Here is a 26,267-nt window from a genome sequence, read left to right as displayed (position 1 = left end):
CTGGATCAGGCGAGAATAATTCAAATGCGAGACGAGTTTTCAATCGAACGAACCTAATTGTGGGGGTAGTACATATAAGCTGGCACTCTTAGGCATTTTGCATGCCGTGCGCTCATTCAGCTTCACTGATAATAGCCCAAAAGCGATTTTTCACCAATATTTTCAAACGCTCGTCTATAGTGAAAACTATTACAAAATAGTGAGTTTTTTTCACATGATTTGAATATTTAAGGCTGTAGCTGATTAACTACACAATACAATCACCCCTATTAAGCTCTGAGTTAAATTGATTTCAATCATTTCATACCATGCCCTCTGTTTTAATGCATTGGTGGCCACGAAGGCTTTATGGACCATGCCAGAGTACTGTAGCTGTTCTTGATGGCTGTAATTACTGTTACATTTGTGTTTCATTAATTTCCATGTTTGTGTTGTATTTGCTGAATTAATACGGGCCCTACTGTATTAATTTATTTATTTATTTACCTCATCTGGCCATCCCTCTTTCCTTTTTCATCTCTCTCTCCAACGATTATCCTCCCATCTAATTAGAAATCGATAGTGTGAGGCCGGCGGGTATTTGCAATGTGTTTGTGAACGTTGAGAACAATTCCCCGGACAACAGAGGAGGATAGAATGGAAAAGAAAAAAAGAACGCGCTCTTTCTCTCTCTCTTTCTCTCTCTCTCTCGCTCGCTCTCTCTCTCTCTCTCTCTCTCTCTCTCTCTCTTACACTCACACACGCACAGACACACACACACACACACACACACACACACACACACACACACACACACACACTACATGTACGGACAGAATCACTCGCACAGCTTCCAGCTATTCGTCTTTCCAAACCAGAGAATAGGAGCGAGTTAGGAGGAATTAAAAGGAGAGCGTAAACGAGAGATTAAAAGAATGGCCTGGCATTTCTGCCCCAGGTCCGCAAACAGAGGAATTTGGGATTTTTTTTGTAATGTTAGAAAAAAAGAATCACAGAATGGTCCATGCATTCGTCTTACAAGAATAAAAATGCCTCGCACAGACAGTCAAGCAGCTCAAGGGCTGAAAAAAACTTTGAAAATGCTTAATGGAATTGCAGTAAAATGTGCAATCCCTCAGTCCCTCAGGAAGTCTTTAGTGTCAGAGCTTCATTTGTGGAAACAGGACACTGGACACTGAATAAAACCCCACTGAAACAGCATTATCATAGACAGACAATTAAAATAACGTTAGTGTAATTTTACATCGATTTTCTTAGCTACTACTAATCATCATCATCATCATCATTTATTTCTTCGTCTTCTTCTTAGCATCACTATTATTTTTTACTATTTATCATGATCTTCTTGTCTTCTTCTCGTTTAATGATAGTGATAACTAATGGCGATGATTATTTTGTTATTATTATTATTCTTATTGTTATTATTATTATTCTTATTATTATTATCGTTGTTGTTGTTGTTGTGCATTAGCAGTGCAGATCAGTGTAGCTCTCCGTGTTTGCAGGGACATTTAAATGCTATAGAAGGTGTAATGAGGAGAGGAGAGGGCCTCTGTGTTTGATAATGGCCTCGAGCTCATCGTCTCCTTCTCACTATCAGAATCGCTGGAAAGGTCTTGTGTCGGGCGCGTCCCGTGGAGAGGAGGCGATGGAGGCGGCGGGTTAGCCCCTATTACTGCTCCACCAATCGAAGTTAAACGAATTAGGAGGCCCGGACGCCGCTGTGGAGAAAAGAAAGTGAGAGAAGAGTCGGAGCGCGCGCATTTATTAGTTTCAGCTCGCAGCGAATCTGTTCTCCGCCGCTGTTCTCTTTATTTGCTCCCGCCGTATAATCTGCTTGGGCCTAAACACTTTCTCTCTCTCTCTCTCTCTCTCTCTCTCTCTCTCTCTCTCTCCCTCTTTCTCTCACTCTCTCTCTCTCTCTCTCTCTCGCTCTCTCTCTCCATTCTGCCACACTGTCGTCTGAGGCTTAGTGCCGGGAAATGTCGATTTTAGACGTTGCCACAGCCAGCCACGGCTTTTGCGTGCACAGACATCCACTGTTACATTCTATTTCGTCAACTCATCCAACGTGGAAGCCGCTGTTCTTATTGGCGTTAGACTTCGCGCGCTGTCCGCGTGCCCATCATTGCAGCGGAGCCGCTCATTAAACGTCCCTCTCCTACTCTCTGCTCCGCCGTGAACACCCCCACCTCTCTCCCTCTCTCCTTTTCTCTCTCCCTCTCTCCCTCATTTCTCCGCGCGCTCCTCTCTCCCCTTGCCCATGGCTATATGATCGTGAAAAATGTGTTTACAAAACTCACTCTCGCACAGATCAAACCGCTGCACCGAATCAAAGAGTTTGAAACAGAGACAGAGAGAGAGGGAGAGAAGGCCGGAGAGAAGAGAGTGCAAGGAAGGGTCTGTAATCTTAAAATTCTCTCTCTCTCACACACTCTCTCTCTCTCTCTCTCTCTCTGTGTCTACTGTATGTATGCAAGTGTGTTGTTATTACTTGTGTAGGCTTGTGTACAAGAGAGAGGCCAGCTAAGGAATGAGAGCCTTAGAGAGATAGGAAGAAAACCCTGGATGTCTTGGCAACAACAGTATGACACCATTTCCTGATCACAATAAATGAAATAGCCATGTATCTTGCCAGCACAACTGACTTTGACGTTGGTACTCCTAACAACCATGCAAGACCTCAGAGACCACCAAAATCACCATCTGATAAACAACACTTAAAGCTTTTATCTTTGAGAGATCAACATCAAACTCCACGCTTGCCTCAAATAGGAAAAAACAAAAAAATCTGCTATTCTGAGTCTGACACTAAAACTGGGTCTGAAGGGATGTGTAGCTGAACCTATTACGGAGAAAAGGAAATAGACAAAAAAGAAGACAATTTGCAAATCAAAAATGCTGCTTGTGTTCTCAGAACAATGGGCTGGCAATCCCAGAGCCAAGACCTCAACATCAGCATTTGGGATTACTCTGATTGTTATAAGCAGAACATGCTACCAACTTCTAAGACTGAACTTTAGAGGCCGTTAATGGCCATTTTGACTCAAAATTAAATAAATGTAGGGTGGTCTCTGACTTTTGCACAGTACTATATATGCCATGCAGATGATTTCTTGAGCAGCATTCATACAATTTTAAAGATAATGGTACCAAAATGGTTATGCAACGTACAGTTCTAGCAAAACCTTTTTGTTGAAGTTCCATTAGATCAAAAAGGTTCTTCAGACTCATACATATCATTTACAGATCCACTGAAAGGTTCTTTTGAGAACCAAAATAGTAGAGACAGAGTTTGTGGATGAAAAATGTATTTTGATTAAGGCACTAAAACTGAAATTAAAAAAAAAAAAATATATATATATATATATATATAAGGGTGCGAAGGCTAAAGCAGAAAATAAGAGAAATAGAGAAATTTGCATCTGGATAAATAGTTTGCACTTCAAATGTCTGGATGGTGTAGAGAAGATTAAGGACAGGGAGAGAGAGAGGGTGCGGGGGTAACGAAGGAGGAGGAGAGGGTGGAAAGGGCAGACAGACAGGCATGTGGAGCGATTATAGCAGGGTTTATGTATGAGTTATTGATTGAGTCGGTGGTGACTTCTTGAGTGGTTAATTCGGGAAGTGAGAGCAATAGAGAGAGTAACTCACTGGCCAGAGGGAGGAGGGATGAAGAGAACGGGGGATAAAGAGGAGAAATGGATGAAGAGCAATGGTTCTTGAGAGCAACTGGTGCCACAGACGTCCTTTAGAACAGCACACTGTTCCGTAGCTCTTCTCCTTCTTCTTGATTTGTGCAAAGATTGCATTCATAACATGTATAGCATTGTATTGAAAATGGGTTAAAATTATATCTGTGATGTCTTTCTTCCTCTCCATCAATTTTTCTTCTCTGAAACTCGATTCACATCACTTAAGATGTTGAACATCTGGGCAGAAAAGCAGGTAACTTTATCACCCATCACACTTGGTTTAATATGTTCTATATACATTGACTGGAGAAATCCTGAAAAAGTGAGAACACTAGTGCACTGCACTGGTATTTTGTGCACTCACTCTGCAGTGTGAACCAAAGCCTAATATCTATAATCCACTGGAGAAAAAAAACCCAAAACAAAACATTGTGTCAGACAGCCGAGATCTTTTTTTTTTTTTTAAGGGTGTAAAGTGTTTTAGTCCACTGGATAACAAAATAAAAAGCACTAATAAGCTACACTGAACTACAGTACTGTGCATTTTCAGTCAAAATGGCTGTTAGGTAAGTTAGTTTTATATTTTTCAGCATCAGGAAAACAAACATATTTAAAATTACGCACAACTAAATATATAACATTTTTCAGCCATTAGTGTGTCCACATTTCCCCTTTATTACAGCTTCCTTTCTTTTCAGGAGACTTGCTCTCAGTTTTGCAGAGAAATCTGCAGGGACATTTTTCAACAACTCCAAAGTTCAGTCTTAAAAGTTGGTTGCTTTTTCTGCTTCTCATGATCTAAGTCATCACAAACACATCCACGATGCTGAGGTCTGAGCTCTGTCAGTCCAGGAGAACAACTGGAGCTTCTTTGTTGCAAATTCTCTCCTTTTTGTCATTTTCCTTTTCTAAGCAATGTCTTCTAGACAGCTACAGGTCTCTCAGACCCACAACATAGAGTTGTCTTCTCTCAGAGGAGGATGAACAGAAATACTTATGGACATTTTTAGATCTGAAGTAAAACTGGAGCTTGATTTTCTCCTTTCTGTCCAAGATAAAAACTAAATTTGTCTGATGGTGACAATTTTGGAGGGCTACCATGTCCTGCATGGTTGTTGGGAGTCCCATTTGGACATGATAAAATGATCATGTTGCTTGACACAAAAGTTATTAGATCTTCTTAGTACCATATATAATAGGTTAACCAGATATGACGAGTCTAACACTACTGTGTCCTTCAAAATAATTTCTTTAGAAGTGTAGAATTTATTTCTGTGTTTCATTCATTTACTTGTTACACAGTTAAACATAACTGTTTTTAAATGGTTTTTAGATTAGGTGTAAGTTCTACAGTACCTCGGGGTTCTTTAAACTTTAAAAAGGTCATTCATGCTCATCTCATTTACACAGATGAGATCTGCTGAAATGAAACTTCAGGGAACCAGAAAAGGTTCTTCTACAGCGTCGCTTCAAAGGACACTTCTGACACCATTTTTTTGTCCATAGCATATCTGACCAATTACACTATTGGCTCTTTAATTTGTGTGCTCTGAGTGTACCGCCAAACTTTCACTGGGGTGGTACATCTTCAGTCCGTTTAGTTAGGGATCATAAATGTACCATATTTCATGAAAATTATATTTTTTAAAGTTGTATTGACTCCATACACCCTGTATTCACTCCAGGCTTTTTATTTTACTTTTCTGTTTTAAAACATTTGGTTAGGAGGAGGTATAAATACGTATAAAGCTTATATGAGGTGCACAGTTGGACCTCAAAACCATTGCTGTACCTTTGAAGGTACATTTACATTATTTGCACCGTGATGGACTTTTCTCTGACAGTGTAACTAGGACGCAACCGAAACCATGTCCTGAAACGTCCAGAACAACACAAGTTACTTTTTATCTTTATAAGGTTATGAGCTAAGATCACAAAAAAGTGGGCGAGGTTTGGGCTTAGCAAACGACCCGGGTCACCACAGGCGCTGTAATGCCACATCACGACAAGACCGTGGGCGTGCGTCTCTCTGTGCGCGTGTGCGCGCGTACGTGTGCGCGCGTGTGTGTGTGTGTGTGTGTGAGTGAAGTTTAAGGTCCGCTCGCCGGCGCGCTTTCTGTTCCTTCTCCTCTTCCCCTCTCTCTCTCTTTCCCTCTCGCGCGGGGTTTTGATCTCTCAGTCGCGAGATCAAAGGCGCTCTCTGGCTATTAGTCAGCGCGAGCCATTGATCCCACATCGATCCGCGCGAGACACAGCCGCCCCGCCAACGCCGAACGAGGCTCCCCAAAGCTCTCCCGCGCGGAAAGGGGAGCGCTGAGAGAGGGAGAGAGAGTGAGAGAGAGAGAGAGAGAGAGAGAGAGAGAGCGAGGGGGGTTAGAGGAGCTGGTGTGTGTGCGCGCGAGTCTGTGTGTGTGCGCGCGCTCGCTCGTGTGTGTTTTTCTCCGGCGCTGGTAGAACCAAGCTCGAGCTTTTTCTTTGCCGCGGGACATGAAACAATGAGGCTCGAGCCGGTTTTAATAAAGCGCGCTTTCCCCGCTTTCAACTCTGGCGCGAGGCGGACGAGCCGGCAGCGGAGAGCGATCGATAATTAATGACGATGAATAATTTAACCCTATCGATTGATACTTTTTCTCCCCCCCCCCTTCTTTTTCCTTATATCTTAAGGCCGATGTTCTGTAAGATGGCCTACTGATACCGCGCGCTCACTCGCTCCCATCGCCTTCTCTTTAACTCCAGCTCTGTTCCATCTCTTCACCAAGTTTCCTCTGCAAAACTTCGCTTTCACTCGCCCTTTCTAGCTTATCGTTTAATTAGCCGCTGTCGTCCTAAAAAACTTTCGTGCTCGGCCCATCTGACTGTTTTAAGTGATGAAAGCCCTCACATGACAGGAGGCGAACTGACGGATCCATGTAATGTGTCCACATTTTCACAACTATTAGTCAACCCTGTTGACCAGAACTAGCATCAATGCAAAACTGAAACCTGAACCAAGGTTTCAAAAGGGGTTCTTTGGAGGGAGACCACAGAAGAACTGTACCCTTTCAAAAGATGGTACTTCAAGGGTTCTTTAGTAAAGACAATGGTTCTGTGTAGAACCATGAACACTCAAAGAACCATTTGCATGCTTAAAGCGTTCTTTGCATAGTGAAATATTTCTTCAGATTGATGGAGAACGTCTACAGAGCACCAAATAGGATTCTTCTGTTCTTACAAGCTTGAAATCATAGCTATAGAAGAACGCTTTTTGGTGCTATGCATTTCACAAGAGTGTACACTCTTAAAAATAAAGGTACCAAAAAGGGGTTCTTTGAAGGGAGGAGGCCACAGAAGAAGTATACTCTTAAAAAAGATGGCTCTTCAAAGGTTCTTTAGTAAAGATAATGGTTGTGTGTAGGACCATGAACACTCAAAGAACCACTTGCATGCTGTGAGGGTTCTTTGCATGGTGTAATGGTTCTTTAGATTGATTCAGAATGTGTTGTATATGGTTCAGAACCAATAGGTGTTCTGTAGAGCACCAAAAAGGGTTCTTCTGTTCTTACAAGCTTAACATATTGGCAGTAGAAGAACCCACAATGCAAAGAATCTTTTAAGCATGCAAATGGTTCTTTCAGTGTTCATGGTTCTAAATAGAACTCATGAAGAACCATCTTTTTTAAGAGTGTAGTTTTGATTCCCTAAAGAATCTTTGAATAAAAAAAAAAAACAATAATTGAAACCACTATTTATTGAGCCAAAAGTGTTTATTCTATGGTATTTTTAAGAGTAGTGCTTAATGCCCAATCTAATCAGAAACTGCTACAAATGCTGTATGTCTGGGGTTAAATCCATTGACTGTATTTCTATGTTTGGATGGACTGCAGAGGAGGTTTTGCAGTGCCCTGGGCATATTATTTTATAGTTTTGATATATTGTTGTCCCTTTTTATTAATATCCACCACTGCACTCAGGAGAAACTTTCCAGAGTTGATTTCAAGTTCAAAGGTTGAGATGAAGTTCAGTTCATGGTTAATTTTTAAAGGATTCTTTGGAATGATGTCACTGAAGAACCACTCCTAAAGAGCCTTTCAATGGATGGTTCTTTGAAGAATTTTTATAGATGTGCTCGTGTTAAGAACCTCCATAATAAAGGGCCAATGAAAGGTATTTTCCTTTCCTTTCCACCAAACCATTTAGCACCATTTAATAGCTGAACACTGTTGCTCTGCGCTGTTTCAGCCAAGTGCGCTTTCTGTTTTCACATATTTGTCAGACATGTCCTCGACCCTTTTCTCCATAAACCCTCGCTCCCTCCTGCTCCTTCCTTCTATCCCCTCCTAACAAACACCACACAAGCCAGTCCCTCTGTTCTTTGACCCTGGGGCTGTGCAGAGGAGTGTCAGAGCAGACAAGAGAGGGAAAGGGGTGTACAGAAAGAGAGAGGGAGCAGGAAGAAGGAAGAGAGAGAGAGGGCAAGAGAGAGAGAGAGAGAGAGAGTCCATGTTTTGATGGATTCCAGATAGAGAGGGTGGTGTGTAGAGAGCGTTTGGCCCTTTTCAGTGGCAACCCAAAAACATAAAGATGAGACAGATATTGAGAGTGTGTTTCATGTTCTGGGAGGAGAGGGTGAGAGAAGCCAGAGCCATCACACTCCTCTAGTTTTTATGTTTTCACTCAGAACTCTGCTCCCCATCCATCTCAGCACGCTGCTGGAGACAAAGTGTCACCCATGTGTCACACTTTTCCCCCCATCTCTTTCCTGCTTTTCATTCTTTCTGCTGGTCCACTGCTGTTCCCCTGCTTTGTATTATTTTGTTCGCTCCTTTTAACAAATCCATCTCCTCTTGTGTTTCTCGTTTATTGAAAGTCTACGGATCAGTTCATTGCAGTCACTTCCATTAATCACATGACTAAACTTCACAGCTGTAGTTCACTCATAAGAATGGAGCTATGACAACAACTGCTCTGAACTGGCAGTGCATTAGTGGGCCTGATAGCTGGCCTAATGATGATGACAATGCATTGACTGTATTGGTATGTTAAATAGATGTTGCAGTGCTTGTTGTCGTACAGAAATGGCGTGAGGTTAAAATGACTCTAATGGAGGGTTTTTGGTAAACAATCTTCAAAGAACTGCTTAAAAGTTTGTAAGCTTTAAAAGTCAGACAAGTCTAAAATTCCTAGTCTAATGTGAATCTATAAGTCTTAAGCTTGTTACTTTTATGGCAGAATTAACATTATCATCAATCTAAAAAGGATCAGTGTTGAATGCTATTTTTCATTAGTCTTACAATATTTTTCAAAACTGTTTGCAAGGTTCCAAGGTATATAAAAATGGTCCAAAAGAATAAATATCATGAAAATAATAAGAAAGGTAGAAAAGCATAAACATGCATGAAAAATCTGATGACTAGCCGAATATGATTAAATAGTATTTATGCCTTATACTCTTCATCTTTACAGGTATATTTCTGCAAAATGTACATTTTACATAATGGCCAAAAAATCTTAAAATAAGCATTTGAAAAAATCTAATTGCCAGCCATTTTTGAAGCATTTTTTTCTGTATCATGCTGTTGTCCTTTTCTATTCTTTTCTTCATTGCTGAACCGATGTTCCAAGTTGTTCACGGTTGTAAAAGAAATAGCGCACATAGCATTCTGTTGCGACTCATCTCCTGCAATACCCTGGATTCAATCTTCCTTAATACCCCAGAACCATAGTCTTAGATAGCATGTCTGTGGGGTCTTGTCCTTTATATTATTACTTTTGTCACTATCCAAGTCACTATGTATCCTTTTTTTGTGCAATTGTGTGCTATTGTTTTGTCCCATCATCATGCTAGCCTGCAATTAGCTTTGCACTGTTGTTGAGTGTACATATTAATGTGTTTATCATTCATAACTCTGTTGTGCATATCTGTGTGTATATGCACATGTGTTTGTATGTGTGTGCGAGAGCATGCAGTGTACACTCCCTACATCAGTGTGTGTCTCCATATCTAGGAGTGTGTGAGGAGATGTATTCCCTGGGCTGCTAGTTATAATGTTTCTGGGGGTGATGGGAGGAACTTGAAAGCCCCGTGCTGCCCAAATCAAAACTAACAAGGAAATGATGGGGGCTCCTTTATCTCTTCACCTGCCTGGGGGGAAGAGGGTGGGGGGGTGAGAGAGGGAGATCGGGCAAAAGGAGAGAGGTGGGGGGGGCGGACTGGCTTCCTCTTTGATTTGTAAAAAATGCATTACCTCCGAAATCAAACGGAAAATTACTGAGTGGGAGTGAGAGAGAGAGAGAGAGAGAGAGAGAGAGAGAGAGAATAGGTGTGAGGGTAGCAGAGCTGAAGTCTTGATTTTTTGGTCTTAGTTTTGCCACCCATGACAGGCCCATAAAATCAGCCTGGGTGTCGGTCTCAGTACAAGAATTCTTGATCTCGACCTCTGGTCTCGAACACAACCCCAGTGTCAATAGATAATCCTTGGAAAATTTTCAGAAAGAATAAGAAATTATCATTAAAATGTAATGATTTGAGGCTATGAAGTGTAGTCTCTTAGTAACTGGACAGTGACACAACTTTTGTAGCTTAGGCCATGAATACTAGATATGAAATGAGACAATTTAAATCAACATAGCACAATAGAACTCAACCTCAACATAAATAAACAGCAATAATAGTCACTTTTATAATTACTCTCCCCATTTCAGGAGACCATAAGTAACTGGACAATTGGATGTTCAGTGGCACAATACAGCTAACAAAATATCTAGAGTTGATTCTAGACGTGGAATTTTCATCTGAAACCTGCTGCCATCATGAGGCTGAAAACGAGCATAAATTACCAAAGTTCTGTGGCAATGTCGTATGGACAAATGAGATAAAGATATGGATTTTGTTGAGACAAAAGCCACTGATTCAAAGGAAACTAAAGAATACCACTTCATTTCTGAAACATGGTGGCAAGAGTTAGAATGTCTTTACTGATGATGTGACTGTGGGAAGCTGCAGAATGAATTCAGAATTCAGAATGTACAGAATGTTAACCTCCCAGACCCAACCAAATACCTTAAATTAGCATATAGTCCTTCACCTTACATCAGGACAATGATCTTAAGCATACTACTAAAGCAGCTATACTTTTTCAAGGCCAAGAAGCAGAATGATGACAGGGCAAGTCAATCACCCAATATAAACTCTGTCATTTGTTCATTTCTGATTGAAAAGCCAAGAAACTTGAGAACAGCTAAACCTAAGGCCTTTTTTTTGAAAAGGGGATATAGATAAATACACTACAATTAGCCAAACAGGCCCAGAGTTCTTTGAAATGATGCCATAAAAAGAATCACTTTTGAACCTCATTCAAGAACATTTCATTTAATAAAAAGCATAAATGAGACGTGCAAACAGGAAGGAGCTTAACATAATATAAAGGTCCTATATAAACCAATGTGTCCGAGACGAGAACCATTGAGGAACTTTTATTTTTTAAGGGGAATACCCTCAAAGTAAAAAAAAACCTGTAACCTCATACACTGTGAATTGTAATATTGAATATGCATAAAAATTGGTTGCCTTACTTTTACTAAATAAATTAACACATTAATTTCAAGTCTACAGATTTCTCTTCTGAAAATCTGTGAGTAAAATATCAATTCGTTCAAAAAAAAGTAAACTTTTTAGTAAAGTGTACTTTTACCACTCACAGTGTAGTTGTTGTTTTGTTTGAAATCTAAAGAGCTGGAGAGTTAAAATAACAAAACTATGCCAATGCTTATGGACCGTTGGAGTTGTCTTTGTCTTGATAGTCTAAAATGAACAGTGGTTGATGTCTTGGTCTCAAGGAGTCTGATTTCAGTCTATATCTTGTGTTGTCTGGCTTGGTCAGGATTTTAGGGTTTGGCTATAACAGTGATAATTAGGTCAGAAGACTGGCAAGAGGAAAGAACATTCATGGCGATGGATAGTCTGTGAAGAGTTAGTGTAGATTTTTCTGACATAGTAAGAGAAGATCTTCACCTGATCCCAAGCAGTTTATTAATTCACTATATTAATTAACTATTTGTATAACATTTAACTATTTTCAGAACATAGTCTGTTATAGGGAATATTTTCAAACTCATAGCAGCAAAAAAACAGAAATATTTAGATGCAGGGATGTGTAATATGTCTTACATATACATACATGGTATACGATCACTGCATTTTCATGGGCTTCTTCAAAGACTCTGGTATGTACCAATACTTTGGGATGTGTAATAGTACTTTTCTGAATACCTTTTCCTCTACTTTTTCATGGTTCACCTGAAACTAATTAGCATTAGCTGGCTGCCAGGAGAAGGAAAGAATCTGTGTCAAAAGAAATAAAGAGGGAATGGGAGATGAATTCCAAGAAACAAAGAGAGCAAGAAGAAGAGAAAGAAAAGAGGGAGTGAGTAAGTGGACAGTCCAAAGACTAAAGGCAATAGAGAGAGTGTGTGAGTGTGTGTGTGTGTGTGTGTGTGTGTGAGTGTGTGAGCGTGTGAGTGTGTGTGTGTCTGTAGTGTGTGTACGTTAGTGAGTGAAAGAGAGAAGTGCCTGGAGTTAGCAATAATAATTTATACAAACACACCTTAATAATTCACGTTCCATTTCAATGCTGGAGGGAAGATCCAAAATTCACAGAGCATAATTAAATAGAGTAGCAGAAGAGAGGGTGAGAGAGGGAGAGAGAAGAGAGGGAGCAAGGGAGAGAGCAGCATTAAAGATACCCATGTACTGACGTTTTTTTCTTCCACCCAAGCTTTGTAAAACAACCTTTATGAAATTGTGATGTACAAAGTAAGATTGAATTTCTCCAGCTATGCTGCATTGTTGCACAGAGAAATGGATATTTATTGAGTTACCTACTTTCTTCTGATGCCAAATCCGTGTGCCTTTAATGATTTCTAATATACTACCTTGAACGTGTATGTGCTTAATGACACCGCCGGTGCCAGTTTCTGCTATTGGAGTTTGAGTGTGGCTTGAATGTTTCCATTTATTTTCCCCCTCGGTTCACTTTAAATTTGATGGAATAGGATCAGTTTTATTTTGGAGATTTCTGTAGCCAAATTCAATTCAAACTATTTTATGAGTTGAGTAAGTCCTTTTGTTTCCTCTCTTTTAATTTGTTCATTCTCTCACTACAGAAAAAAAGAAATGTTTTTTTGTATGGCTTGCATATATACATTAAAACATGCCTCTGAAAAACTGTATGCATAATTGGTTGAAAATCCACACAAGCTGGCACTACTTCATAGCCACTGGACCTGTGAGAGGCTCTTTGGACTATTTCTCTTTGTGAAAAATGCTCAGTGATCTTACACTTGGCTATTGGGCCGGCCTTCGGCAGTCATATTTAAAGTCAGCCTTCAAATGAGAAGCAGGTTTTTCAGAGGCCACTGGAACAGCATTCCATGATTTTGAAGAGTGTGCACTGACCCTCTAGTGTGCTAGCTATGAAATGGATATTTATATGGAGATATGTGATTTAAGCATGTGTTACTGCTTAAATTACATATGCTAGGAGCCAATTCTGCGTTTTTAGTTCTGTTTGTTTTTAGTCAGATTTTTTGCACTGTATGTTGGTTATTTTGCAGTGCATGTTGTTTTTTTGTACCATCGCGGTTCCAAATGCTGATATAAAGTTCAGGTGTAAAACATGGTCTGTTATAGTGAACAACATCAGTGTTAATACCACTACAATCTGAACTTTTTTAAAGAACAACAACAATCCACCTCCCTTTTAGGTTCAACATCACATTGCATGTAGAAAATCACAAATATTGTATGCATGTTTTTTTTAATTTCATCTTTAAAATCATGTAATGTTTCATAAGTAACACTACAGACAATCTTTTTGTTATCGTAATTTATTCTAATTTATCAGGAAAAAAAGAGATTTAAATAGTCATGTACTCCTCAGAGTTAGTCTTTCTTCCATAGAAACATTCATACATAAAGTAATTCAAAAACATATTTCTGTATATTATTTAATGACGTTTTCTGTAACAGGACAAGATTTAGTACACTAATGGAATTATATTTATGTATTTGAAATATTTTTAACATAGATCAGAATTGCAATGCATTTTTACAACTAAAACTGAAAAACAAATTTGTTGTTTACATAAAAATAAAAACAATGCTGAAGCATTTGTGAAGTCACTGGTGTGATGTGTTGTTTTTTAATGCACAACATGACTAAACATCACTAAGATGAAACTTCAAAAGAACGAATTATTATAGTTTTTCATGGGTTAATTCAGGAGTAAAATAAAAGGGAAAAACATCAATAATCTTTGGTTTATTCATATTTTGAGATCACTTTCATGATTTCAAAGTTGTGGCACTTTTTTATTTATTTACTTATTTACTTATTTACTTACTTACTTAGCCATAACAATGATAGAATTATCCATGTATAACCAGAATATATATATGTGTGTATGCGTGTGTGTGTGTGTGTGTGTGTGTACAGGTGCAGTGGAGGCATGGACTGTAACTGTGTTAGTGACTTGCTGCTCACTCCACCTGTCCCAGCCCTCTGGACACCAGGTGAGAAGTAAAAGCATTTAGAACATTGATGTAGAACGTCAGAATGGTCATCATTGATATCATCTTTGTCTAAAATATGAAGACAACATTGATGTTATACACTCTTAAAAATATAGCTTCCTAAACGGTTCTTAGCTTTGGCGTATAGCTGTATGACTTATATTTTTAAGAGCGTAGATAAAGGCAACTCTACCAAGATTTGGACATTTCAAAATGGCTGACAGGTTGATTGGAGATTTATTAAGGCTGGCAAGTTATGTGTTATTTTTGTGTTAATATGTCCTCGATTAACATTAGAGCTAATTCTGCAGGCTTAAACACAGCCAACTCCTCACTGTAGCAGACTGTGTAGACAGCCATGCCTCTCAGCAATCACTAAAAACCAACAGGTCTCATCCACGCTCTCTAACTTTCCTCCCTCTTTCCCCTCAGGCTTCGCCTTCCCAGACTGGGCCTATAAACCAGAGTCTAGCCCTGGCTCCAGGCAGATCCAGCTGTGGCATTTCATCCTGGAGCTGCTGCAGAAGGAGGAGTACCAGGGGGTGATCGCCTGGCAGGGAGACTATGGCGAATTTGTGATCAAAGACCCGGATGAAGTGGCAAGGCTGTGGGGCATTCGGAAATGCAAGCCTCACATGAACTATGACAAGTTAAGCCGTGCGCTAAGGTGGGCTTACTATGCGTTTAGTTTTAATGCTAAGATGTTTATATACAGTTCTTTGCAAAAGTCAGAGACCACTCATTATTTATTTAATTTCCTGTGAAATGGCTATGCAAGTTTCATTTTTCAGCATCAGGAAAAAAGCAGAAAAGCATACATTTAACAGAGAACTATCAACAACTATATATATATTTATTTATTTTCAGTATCTAGGGTGTCCGTCCTTTTTCTTTTTTTGTGAGACTTCTTTTTAGTACTTCTATAATTCAAAATGAATCACATTAAATGCATAAAAGTATGTCATAATTCCTCAGTTAAGATCATCCATAGTTAGTTAAAACATTAGTTTTTCAGTATTGGGAATTTATCAAAATTTTTCTAAATCAGCTGTTGTTGACCTTCTACCTAAAACATATTATGGATTCTGTTTTCCAGAAGATAATACAGATTCTGTTTTAGAATAGTAGTATAATCATGTGCTATATTTAATATTGTTAATCACAGTATCATTCTGTATTGTTTTGAAAACTAACCTGGTCTTTCTGGAACTGACCTAGATTTATGTGACACACATTTACCTGGAGGACAATTCTATGTAACTATAGGTGACTGTATAGTGAAAAGAATTCACCATGCACTATGGTGTACCACTGGGTCCATACTAGGTTCAATTATATTTTTGTTGTATATGCACTTCTTTAGGTAGAGTAAACATGGGCTCCGTCATCTGCCGCCAGTTTTAAAAATAACTCAAAACCTTCCCCCCATAGCTTTTAATTAGTATCTGCTTTTATGTTGATTGTTTTATTTAACAATTTTTTTTACAATTATATTTACTAATTTCTTAGTTTTAGAATGTTTTTCTCATAATTTGTTTTATTATATATTTTTCCATTATTACTTCTATTGATTGTTTTAAGTTCAATTTGTTTTTCATTCTTAATGATTTTGTCATTTGTATTACTTTATATATGTTTCAGTTGCATTTTAGTGTGTGAAGGGCAAGACACAAATAAAATACATATTTTTCATCATTTATGATTTGGACACTTTGTGATCAAACCTCTTAAAAAGTGGTACTTAAAAAGTTCTAACTGTTTGTGTGTCCCTTACTTCTTTTACTACTTTATTATTCTATGAATAGGCTTACTCACATGCCTGAGCTTTTGACTTTAACATCTTTCACTGAAATTAACAACCAAGCAACCACACGGAAATCTATAGTTTGTGTAAGACTGCAGCAGAAAGATCATAAGCAGGTTTGGCAATATATTTTATTATATTAAGTTGTGGAAAGATGACACTTGATGTCACTTGGTTGTAATCTTAATGTAATCTTACTGTACGCTTAGTGTATATATGACCACTATGTAGTACTATGAACTGAATGTTATTAATTCAAAATTAAAATGGTAAATATATTTGATGACATTTCTTTCCAAAACTCATTATAGACCACTATCAAGAATTTTCTTTTTTTTTTATGACTGACATTGTTGGGTTTTAAACATACATTATATATTACAGAAATAAACTGCTGTTGTTGGAAGAAAACCTCTCCATTTTTTGACATTTTTTAGTTTTTGACTCTATTTGATAATAATGTCGTCCTTTACATTGTACATAAATTTCATGATAAATGGACTAAAAGAAATGACCCAAAATGACTTGGAAAAAAGTCTGCTTCCACTGACTTACATTAAAAGCAAAGTAGTTTTTTTTTCTTCTCCTGTAAAGTTATTATTTTCGAGATATGAGCTTTTCTTCTGACAACAGTGAAATTTGTATTTTGGAATGAAACCTTTCATTTATTATTCTAGTTTGTAATACCTTTGCTTCATATTTATCTTTTTCTTTAACCCTAATACATAATTTTAACTTCTTGCTGATACAAGAAATACTTTAGGATACACTTTATTTTATGACTTCAACCTTATCGAATAGTGCGTATAGTATATTTATGTTTTCGTCTTAATGTCTGGCTTTTTATCATTTATCTTGTGACGGGGACAGCATGGCTTAAAATTTTCAACAGTATGAGAGCAACTAATTTGTTATTCCTTATGTGCAGAAGAAAGATTTTTTGTTTGTGGACATTTTAAAAGCTGCTTCTCTCTGAAGAACGTCAATACTTTCAATTTTTGTGGGATCTTTAAATGTCCAAATAACTCTGGCAAGAAGCTTTTATAAAGAAGATTTGTCAATAGAGATCTTGAAATTAAGTCTCAGATTGATCCTTACATCATCAAACATATATCAGCCCTGCTCTATAAACCCTCAACGCAGAACATGAAACTTTTTCGAAAGCATCAGCCCCTGTCTTCTTCTTACTTATGCAAATCATTTCCCAGACTATTCCATCTTTTAACCTCTCTGTTTCATCCCCCCTTCCCCATCACTCCAACCCCCCCCGCCCTCTCTTTAATAGACGCTGTCGCTCTCTGCTAATTGTTATGAATTGGTGTAGGCCATAATTGGCCTCGTTGATTAGCCTTTCTTAATTGCTCAATTAAGGGGCAGTGCACAATTGCGATGCAAAGCAAAAGTGTGCAAATCATTGGTGTGGCGGCTTGCATTATGTGCACTTGTGTAGGCTGCTGAGCTGAGCAAACCGAAGCCAAGCGTAAAGTGTTCTGAATTTTCAGAGCGTGTGCAGCTGAGCAGTTTTTCAAATCTCCCTAAGATTTTTTGTGCTAGCTAAAAGCAAAGATTCAAACGAATCTGGACATATTATCTATCCTTCATTACCAACTGCTTTCACAGTCTGAGAGGCAGAGAGTTGTTTTATGCTGAGGGATATGTAGGAGGTCAGGTTCATGCATCAAGGTGAAGAAAAGGAAACTGACATGGCTATCATGCTACGTTGACATCTCTAATCCTGCAGAATGATAGTGGAGGCATTACTTCCTCTTTAGAGACTGGCCTTATAATGCTAGGACCATTTTACCTTTAGAAAAAGTGTTTAAAATAACATGTGCTCTACCATTTTGTTCTATGCACATTTAAAGAGAAACCGCTGTTTATAACAGTGTTGAGACTATTTAAACTTCAGTGTTTTCACTGTTTAAAAAGGTTTCTTCTATTGTTACAAGCTTGACAAATTTTCAGAAACATTCTATATAGGAGTGCTAGAGGAAATATACAACACATTCTCCATTAATCTGAAGAACCATTTTAGCATGAAATCGTTATATATAGAACTCATGGTTCTTAATAGAACCATTGCCTTTACTGAAGACTAATCATTAAGGAACTCTCTTTTTTTAAGTAAGGTGAACCTTTTTTGGATTTTGCAAAAGTTATCAGTTTCTAGTAGGAACCACATTTTTAAGAGGACTGAGTTATAGCCCTGTTATGTATGTACACTCTTTAAAATAAAGGTACAAAAATTATTCTTTGGAACAAAGAACCTCTTTTGGATCCCTAAAGAACTTTTTCAGTGTATGCATTTCTGTTAATAAGATGAAAGCATATGAAGAACCTTTTTAAAGTTAAAATGTCCACAGAGTACCGTAATTTGGCATTACCTCTTATGCTTTTCCCAAATCTGCCTGTTGACCCCAATTTCCGCTAGTACCCCTGTGGCATTCCCTATGTTATATTAGTGCCAACTTATCAGCGTTTATTTTGGCATTTATTCCAATCTCTAGTTCAAACACATACATTTGAAAAGTGTAACTGACACCAGTGGTGGGGTTATGATAAGACTCTCTCACTTTTATCATTAGCCCACGCAAAATGACAGCTTAGATTTATACTCAACAGAAAATTTATGTTCGATAGAACATAAAATTTTAATATATCTTAAATAAATAACAAACAAATTAAAATGCACTCCTTAAATATAACATTTGAAGTTCTATTTTTGACATCAATAAAATCAAAATCCCAGTTTAACCAATAACCATAACTGTGAGGCGTTCGGTGAACTTAAGGATTGGAAGCCTAAGAACATGGTTAATTTTAAGCATGAAAGTAGCCAAACATACCACGAAGAATTAAATAAACACAGAAACTACAGTTATCTTAATCTACACGTGGAACAACAATCAACTGGCTCATTAACACCAAAGGCATAAATGGCAGAAATTGCCAGCACATTAAAGTGATAATGTTAAAATAATGTTGGTTGATTTACAAAGTTAAATGCTGGTCATTGCTGCTTCTGTGTACAAAGCAAGAGACAAATGTTTAAACATTTTTCTATTATGAGCTTAGATTGACCAGTCAGTTGATGTTTGCTACTATGTTTCTTATACTGCAGTGTATAAATGACACTTGGCAAATGCCTCAGTTATGGTTTAATCCCCCCTCCTGTCCATGGGAATGAGATTTGGCCCACCCACAAATTTGTTGTCCCCACCCAAAATGGCAGTCCTGGTGCCACTACTAATTGGCAATCAGGCAGCATGATCTTAAATTTGTATGTCGTAGTGACTCCTTCAAAAAAGCTATCCTCTGAGCTGTTTAGCCTACTTCATTGACAGCAGAATGTATTCTACATGTCTATGTACAGAATTTAGAATGTAGATCAGTTACAGACAGCCCATTAACAGCATTCAGAAGTCTTACATTTTTTATTCTTAGCTCTTGTGAAATACGTGTTTAAAAATACTTACGTCTGAGTGGAAAATACTGAAGCAAATGGAACAATTGTTCCAAGCCAAGAACTATTTATTTTAAAGAATGTAGGATTCAACACACAATATGTGAAAATGTTTTTAAAAATGTTCTGCCTTCACTAACTTACTAATGTCTCCCTGGTTTCCTCTCTCTTCTCCTTCCCATCTTTTTTCTTTACTCTCACTTCTTACTCTCCACTTTATTGGTTCTCCAGGTACTATTACAACAAGCGCATTTTGCACAAAACTAAAGGAAAGCGATTCACCTACAAATTTAACTTCAGTAAGGTGGTTCTGGTCAACTACCCGCTGTTGGACATGGCCAGCTCTCCATTCCTGCTAGCACAGAACCACTTCAATGGTGGAGCAGCCACCCCAGACTGCAGCCCTCTCACACCTGAGGTATGACGGAATGAGTGAATGGGTAAAACAAATATTTCTCAAGCTCATCTTATTTTTGCCTAAACTGCCTAAAATGTAGAAATACTATGTACATGCAGTGCAGAATGAGGGTTATACAGTATATTACAGTATATATGCAAGTATATATGCAAGCCCAGTATTTACAGTTACTGTCCAATACCTAGTTTGGCTAATCAAACTGTTATTAAATTGAATCAGATGTGCTGCTGATATTATTTAACAAATCCATCCAATGCCTGGAATGCACCAAGAAGGCAGGAACCAAACTTGTGTTCTTTCAGCTCTAGTCTTCCAAATAAGATAAATAACTTACAATTAGTTTTACTGTATAGCATAGCATGTATACATATGTTTTTAAAGGCAAAAAAAAAATAATTGAATACCTCCCTGTGGTAGAACAAAATATATAGTCTTTGTATTTCTACAGACTTTTAACTTTCATAAGAATCCACAAAATGCCATTAGTATAAAGAGGTGGGTGGTGGGCAGCGTTGTTTGCTGCCATCCCCTCTCAAACTGAGTGCAATTAATTAATTGAATTTGTAACAGTTAGCTTCTTAACTTTGTATATAAGGAGTCAACCATATATAATTTATAGTCTTATATAACTTTTTCAATAAAAGTGTTGTAAATGCAGCTAACTTCAAATTGCAATATTCAAAACTGAAATGTATGATTTGTGGTTCATTAATGATCACATTTTCATATTATACTCAGCATTTAGTAAATTGCAGTTCACCATTTAAAAACTTTAAACACTTACAATGTGAGAAAGTTATGTGGAATGGTGGGGGAGAGAGAAGGAAGAGGGGGAGGGGGTGAACTGGGTAGGAATCTGCCAAGGTGAAGGAGAAAGAAGAGAGAAATGTCAAAGTGGGTGTTAAAAGGCCTTAAAACAAAAGAAGACATTATCCTCTCCCTCTCATCCTCACCTTGGCTGCTGCATTCTACCGTGGTATCGATTGAAAATGAAAGAAATGTAAGAAATTAAAGGAGAAGGGGAGTATGAGGTTGGTTCTCTATAATTGATGCAGGATGGTTAAGAAATCGAGATTACAACAAGATTGGAGGCGCAGTTACTCAGAAGTGAGAGGTGACAGAAATTCTTGATGGTCTTAATAAATAAAAGAGAAATTTCTGAGACTTACAGCGACTGCACATACCTAGACATGTGTACACAGACATAGCAGTTTTCCTTATTTAGCTTCATCCCTACTTCTTTTGAATCAGAGTTTTTTTTAATAGAAAATGTTTTGGTATATTATATCTCTGAGTAGACTTTATATTTCACACTTGTGAAGCAGGGCCTGACCGATATATTGGAAGGCCGGTAATATCAGTCGATAATATCATTATCCACGGTTTACCAGATATCAGTGAGGATATTGCCAATAACCTGCTGTTAATTTAGTTAGCATTGCAAAATCATGCCAAATTTATCCAGACCTATCAGTTAGCATGAGAACGTTGTTATAACACAAACTACCTTTTATATGAAGAGAACTAATAATAAAATTTCATAAAAAAACAACATAACAGAAAACAAAACTGCTCCATTTCTAGCACTACAACATTTCTGTTATTTAAGATTGTGTGAGTCTGCTATTTGAGTTTAATACGTGCTACTTAATTACTTAATTATTGGAGAATTAAGCACTGTTTAAGCTTTTGGAGTACAGAATTAAAATCTCTAAACTATAAAATTATACTAGCTAATAGTGATATAGGTCACAAAATACATCGGTCAGGCCTTATTATAAGTCTTAGTTACTGTAGATGTTGCCAGCTGTTCCATAATATAACATTTAGTTTGCTTCAATGTTTAAACCATTCATTTAATTTCTGTCTTTCAAAACCTCATCTAGTGTGTTTTTAAAGCAGTAAAATAAACATTTGAGCATTGTTCTTAAAAGACAGTTTGACAGATACTGTGCAAACTGTAGGCATCAATACAAAAATCTGAATTCTTCTCTATATTCCCCTCTGCTTCTCCTTCTTCTGTCTTTCCTCACTCTCCTTCACCTGCCTTCACAATTCCTTTTCATCCATCCCTCTCCCTTTTGCTCACTTTTAACCTCTTAGGCCCTGCAGTCTTTATTCCCCCGCTTGCCTGAGTCTGGTCGAGGGACGTCTCTGTTTGACCGCGGCGCAGGGGCCCCGGGGCCAGAGGGGGATAAGCTGAGGCTGGACACTTTCCCTTTCCTCAGTTCAGGTGAGAGTCAAACAAAAAGAAAAGATAGACAGCAGAAAGGAGGGTGGGTCAGGACAGAATGTTGTTTTTAAGGGCTTGAAAAGAACCTGAGAGAAGCGGAGGGATTTTTCTTTCCGTTACTTTGGAAGAAAGTGGGTCGTGGGATGCGGTCTGGTTGCGGATGTCCAAAGAATAAATACTGAATAAATATCTGAAAGAGGAGGTGCGTCCTTATATCGCATTTGTCAAGCAGCGTGGGAGCTGATTGGACCCCTGCAGTTACTTTGTCTTTGTGACTGTTATTTTTCATTTGCATTGTAGTATGCATACTAGCATATCGATGAATATGCTTCAGTACCTCCTCTGTGAGAGCTCTCTATCAGTTTGTATGCATGCACTTCTTTGTCTTTTCGCCATATAAGCTTTTTTTACAGTATCTGTGCATTAGAATGTGTGTGTGTGTGTGCACGTATGTGTTTGTTTTTGTGTGTGTGTACCTCACCACCCCAACAGGCCCCCCTTACTTTGTTTGTCCTCAGGTCCTATTCCTCCCTCCTCCCCTCCTTACCCTGATCTCACTCCCATGTGTCCCCCTTGTCCTAATCCCTTCCCAGGCAGGAAGGCCCTAATTGAGGGTGCAGGCTTCAGTTTGTGGCCTGTGGGCGCCCATTACTGTGTTTTCATAAGCAAGTGAGGCCTGCCTGACTGATTCAATATTCATGTGTCTGCTAGCTACTTCTGGCCCAACACACAGAGAGACTGTAGCACTGTCAAATTAGCCCTGCATAGCAAATAACAGAGAGAGAGAGAAAGAGAGAGAGAGATGGGCTTGGAAGGATGAGGAAAGTATGAAGAGAGTAAGAGAAGACAGGAAGAGTGTGAGGAAGAGACAGAGGTAAAGATTTGGAGAGAACGAGCAATTAGAGGAAGGATTTCTTTCTTAGTGGGAAAAAAAGAAAAAGAAGGTTTAGCTACATGAACTCTGTTAATACAATTTTTTTGTTCAATGTAATTTTAACAGAACACTGAAGAGAATGAAAATAATGGTTCTCTGTAAATGAGGTTTGAGAGTGAAGTACCTCCAAGTAAAGTTATGTCATTTTCAGGGTTATTTCTGAAAAACGTATGCCACAAATCACTTTATTGATTTAAGAGTATTTGTAGGACATTATTTCTAGTTTGTTATCTCCTTTAGAAGTGTATTTGTTCTTGAGTGCTAATTCTACCTCTACCCCCAACAGGGACTCCTTGTTACTCCAAACCTCCATCCATGTTGGGTCCTTACCCCCGTAACCCTGCTTTTGACTACTCTTGGGGCTTCAACCCTTATCTTCCTGGGGCTTTCTCACTAAATAACTGTCCTAAACTGCCCCCAGGCTCCCTGTACCCCTCGCACTTCTACCCCAACCCGCTTCAGTCTGGCTTGTCCCAGCTGCCCCATCCCTTCTCCTCACTACTCCCGCCAGCGGACACAACTGCAACGGAGCGGGGTCAAACTGGAGGAACCACCAATGGCACAGCAGGTGGTCAGCCCCCTCGACTTTGCATCCCACCCTACCCGGGTAACCTGCTGCAAGGCCGGACCGAGCTGGGTGGCATTGGCCCAGGAGTAGGCGAAAGGGAGAGGGGGGAGACCAACAACAACATCCCAGGGGCAGGTGGAGGGATTGGAATGGGACTGGGATTGGGCCTTGGCCTTGGAGGACTGGGCCTGGGGACTGGAGGAGGAGGCCGCCAGAGCCCATCCGACCGGCGTGGTGGTGTAAAACAAGACCCAGAGTCGGACTCTGAGCTGGAAATCACTGACCTGAGCGACTGCAGCTCAGAAAATGAGAACGAGCCAGACTTCCCCCTGGCCAAAGAGCCCAGGCTGGGCGGACAACCCCACATGCTAGAGGCCAAGACTGGGGGCCTGGGAGGGACCCTACCTCCGCTTTCTTCGCTTCCTCCTCCTGTATCCCCCCATCCTCTGAAAAGCCTGGTACCCCTCACTCCTCCTCCTCCATCCCTCCCTCCGTCCCTCTCACCTTCCCTCACTCTAGTCGACCGGCACAGAGAAACAGACTCTCTTAAACTTGCTCACAGTTAATGTGCTCTACATTCGGTTCCCATTCAGCTAAGTCAAGCACTCTCTGCCTCTTTCTCTTTGTCCTTGTATTTCTTCATCTTGTAAATTCTTGCTTTACTTTTGTGCTTCATCTTCCTTTGAACTTTTGTCTGATGCTTATCTGCCCCACCTTTTAATTTCTGTATCAGTGTTTTGCTGCTTCAGTTTTATCATAGTAAAAAGCCATTTGCACATCATGTACAAACCTTTGATAAACGTGCACTTCTGCATTTACAAATGCACATTTTAAGCAATCTTTATTACACTAAATTTGTCCAAACCTAATTTTGTTTTGTGGATATTCAGAAAAATTTAATTATTTGTTCAATGCTTTTCAGCAACTTTCGAAAACATGAAATTTTAGTCTGCATGCACATGCAGAATCAGTTAAATTGACCAGTGTGAACAAATGAAAGAAACTAACTGCTTTTAGGAAAATGTTAAAAAAAAAAATTGTAGTAAAATCATGCAAATGATTAAATATTGGCAAGCTTCATTAGAGAATAACATAAAATGTTGGGATCTACTTCCGTTAATATTTTGTTTGTTGTAAATCTACATCTTTCTAAAGAAAATGTTACCAAGAAATTGATCAAAATCATGGCCTTGTTATTTTTTTAAATATCTCATTATATTTAAAATGTTGCCAGCACAAATATAAAACTGTCTGGCTTAACATAAGGTAGGGGTTTCATGTATGAATCTTTCCAATTTTGGTTACATTGTATTATGATATTTATGAGTTCTCCAGTTGTTACCCTTTTTATTCAGTCTACATATTATTCCGACAAGGTAGTTTGACTTCATTCCTACTAAAAGTGATGGTTTGAATGGGGTACACTGCACAAATTTTACTGCTCATATGTTCATGTGTTAAGCTCTGTAGTACAATATCCAAGCAGCATAGTAATACAAAGCCAACTGCAATAACAGCAATTTTGTGAAGCTATTTTAATAGCAACTGAGTTGTGTTGCAATAAAGCACTTACTTGCATAGGGTTGTACTAGGTTTTAAGGGGTTGGCTACGTTGGAAACGCTGTCAAACATTGCCATCTAGTGGTGACATATGACTTCTGCACACACAATGATTGTGTATGAATGTAACGTTCAAATTTGTCCTTTCAAGAATAATCCCCCGTTCTTGCACATGGATGCATAATGTGTTTATTGTGCTGGGCTATATAATGCTTTTACTTCTTTGTTCCCCTTGTACAGTTACCATGTTCATTCAGTGCTAAAAAGTCTTATTTAAAGCAGCTATAAAATGTTCACTGAGACATAGAGAATGAGAAATGGAGCAAGGAAAGTGCTTAAATTTGCATCTATATCTCATTGTACATATTTTATTATTGTGTATATTATGTTCAATTACTATTATATGAGATTGATGTATTGGTGTGATTTAATTCTGTATTTAAATGAAAACAGGTTCTGGTGAGATGGACCGTAGGCGTTTATAGTGACTCAGAATTATAAAAAAGAGAAAGCACTTGTTTTCTTGGAGTTTTTATGTGGCCAAAAAAAAATGTAACATTTGCTCAACTGCCTCTAATTATAGCCTTTGGTCATTTTTGCAGATACTTGACTCCATAGAGGACAATTAAAATGCCATTTATATTCACCCAGTAATTGCTGTAATGAGACAAATGTGAGTTATACTGGGGGTTTGCACATTTTAAAGATAAAATGGTCACATAGTTTGACTAATGTTTATTTGTTTTGGCAATTACAAATGAAACCCACAGAATCACAACTGTTAAAGGGGAATTCAGCTGATTTTTTAACATTTCTGCATAACTAACTTGATTAGATGCAAACAAAGTCATACAGAGTGGTTTGGTGTGAAATGCATCGTTCTATATAAAATTACCAGGTGATAGGAACCAGATATCCAAAGAGTTTAATGCCTCTAAAACTATCTCGCAGAAAGTTATCGCATGAAATGGTTATGAATACGTTGCCTGATGCCTCAGACATTGTTTTGTAGTTTTGAGATAAAGTTTTGATCTAAAAATGTA

The 26,267-nt window shown here is 38.5% G+C and overlaps 1 protein-coding gene across 1 annotated transcript in view; it reads left to right on the top strand.

Annotated features, from left to right (window-relative positions):
* Positions 1-24,230, top strand: part of erfl1 (Ets2 repressor factor like 1) — a 47,961-nt gene extending 23,731 nt beyond the window's left edge. Inside the window, exons 2-6 of the mRNA XM_036558532.1 lie at positions 14,168-14,244; positions 14,677-14,911; positions 19,743-19,929; positions 22,033-22,162; positions 23,383-24,230. Coding sequence (XP_036414425.1) covers positions 14,181-14,244; positions 14,677-14,911; positions 19,743-19,929; positions 22,033-22,162; positions 23,383-24,230 — 1,464 coding nt within the window. The 5' untranslated portion in view covers positions 14,168-14,180. The remainder of the gene's footprint in view (positions 1-14,167; positions 14,245-14,676; positions 14,912-19,742; positions 19,930-22,032; positions 22,163-23,382) is intronic.
* The last annotated feature ends 2,037 nt before the right edge of the window (positions 24,231-26,267 follow it).

The sequence above is a fragment of the Colossoma macropomum genome, unplaced genomic scaffold, assembly GCF_904425465.1.
Source record: "Colossoma macropomum unplaced genomic scaffold, Colossoma_macropomum, whole genome shotgun sequence".
NCBI lineage: Eukaryota > Metazoa > Chordata > Actinopteri > Characiformes > Serrasalmidae > Colossoma > Colossoma macropomum.
This window is presented reverse-complemented; position numbering and strand designations above follow the sequence as displayed.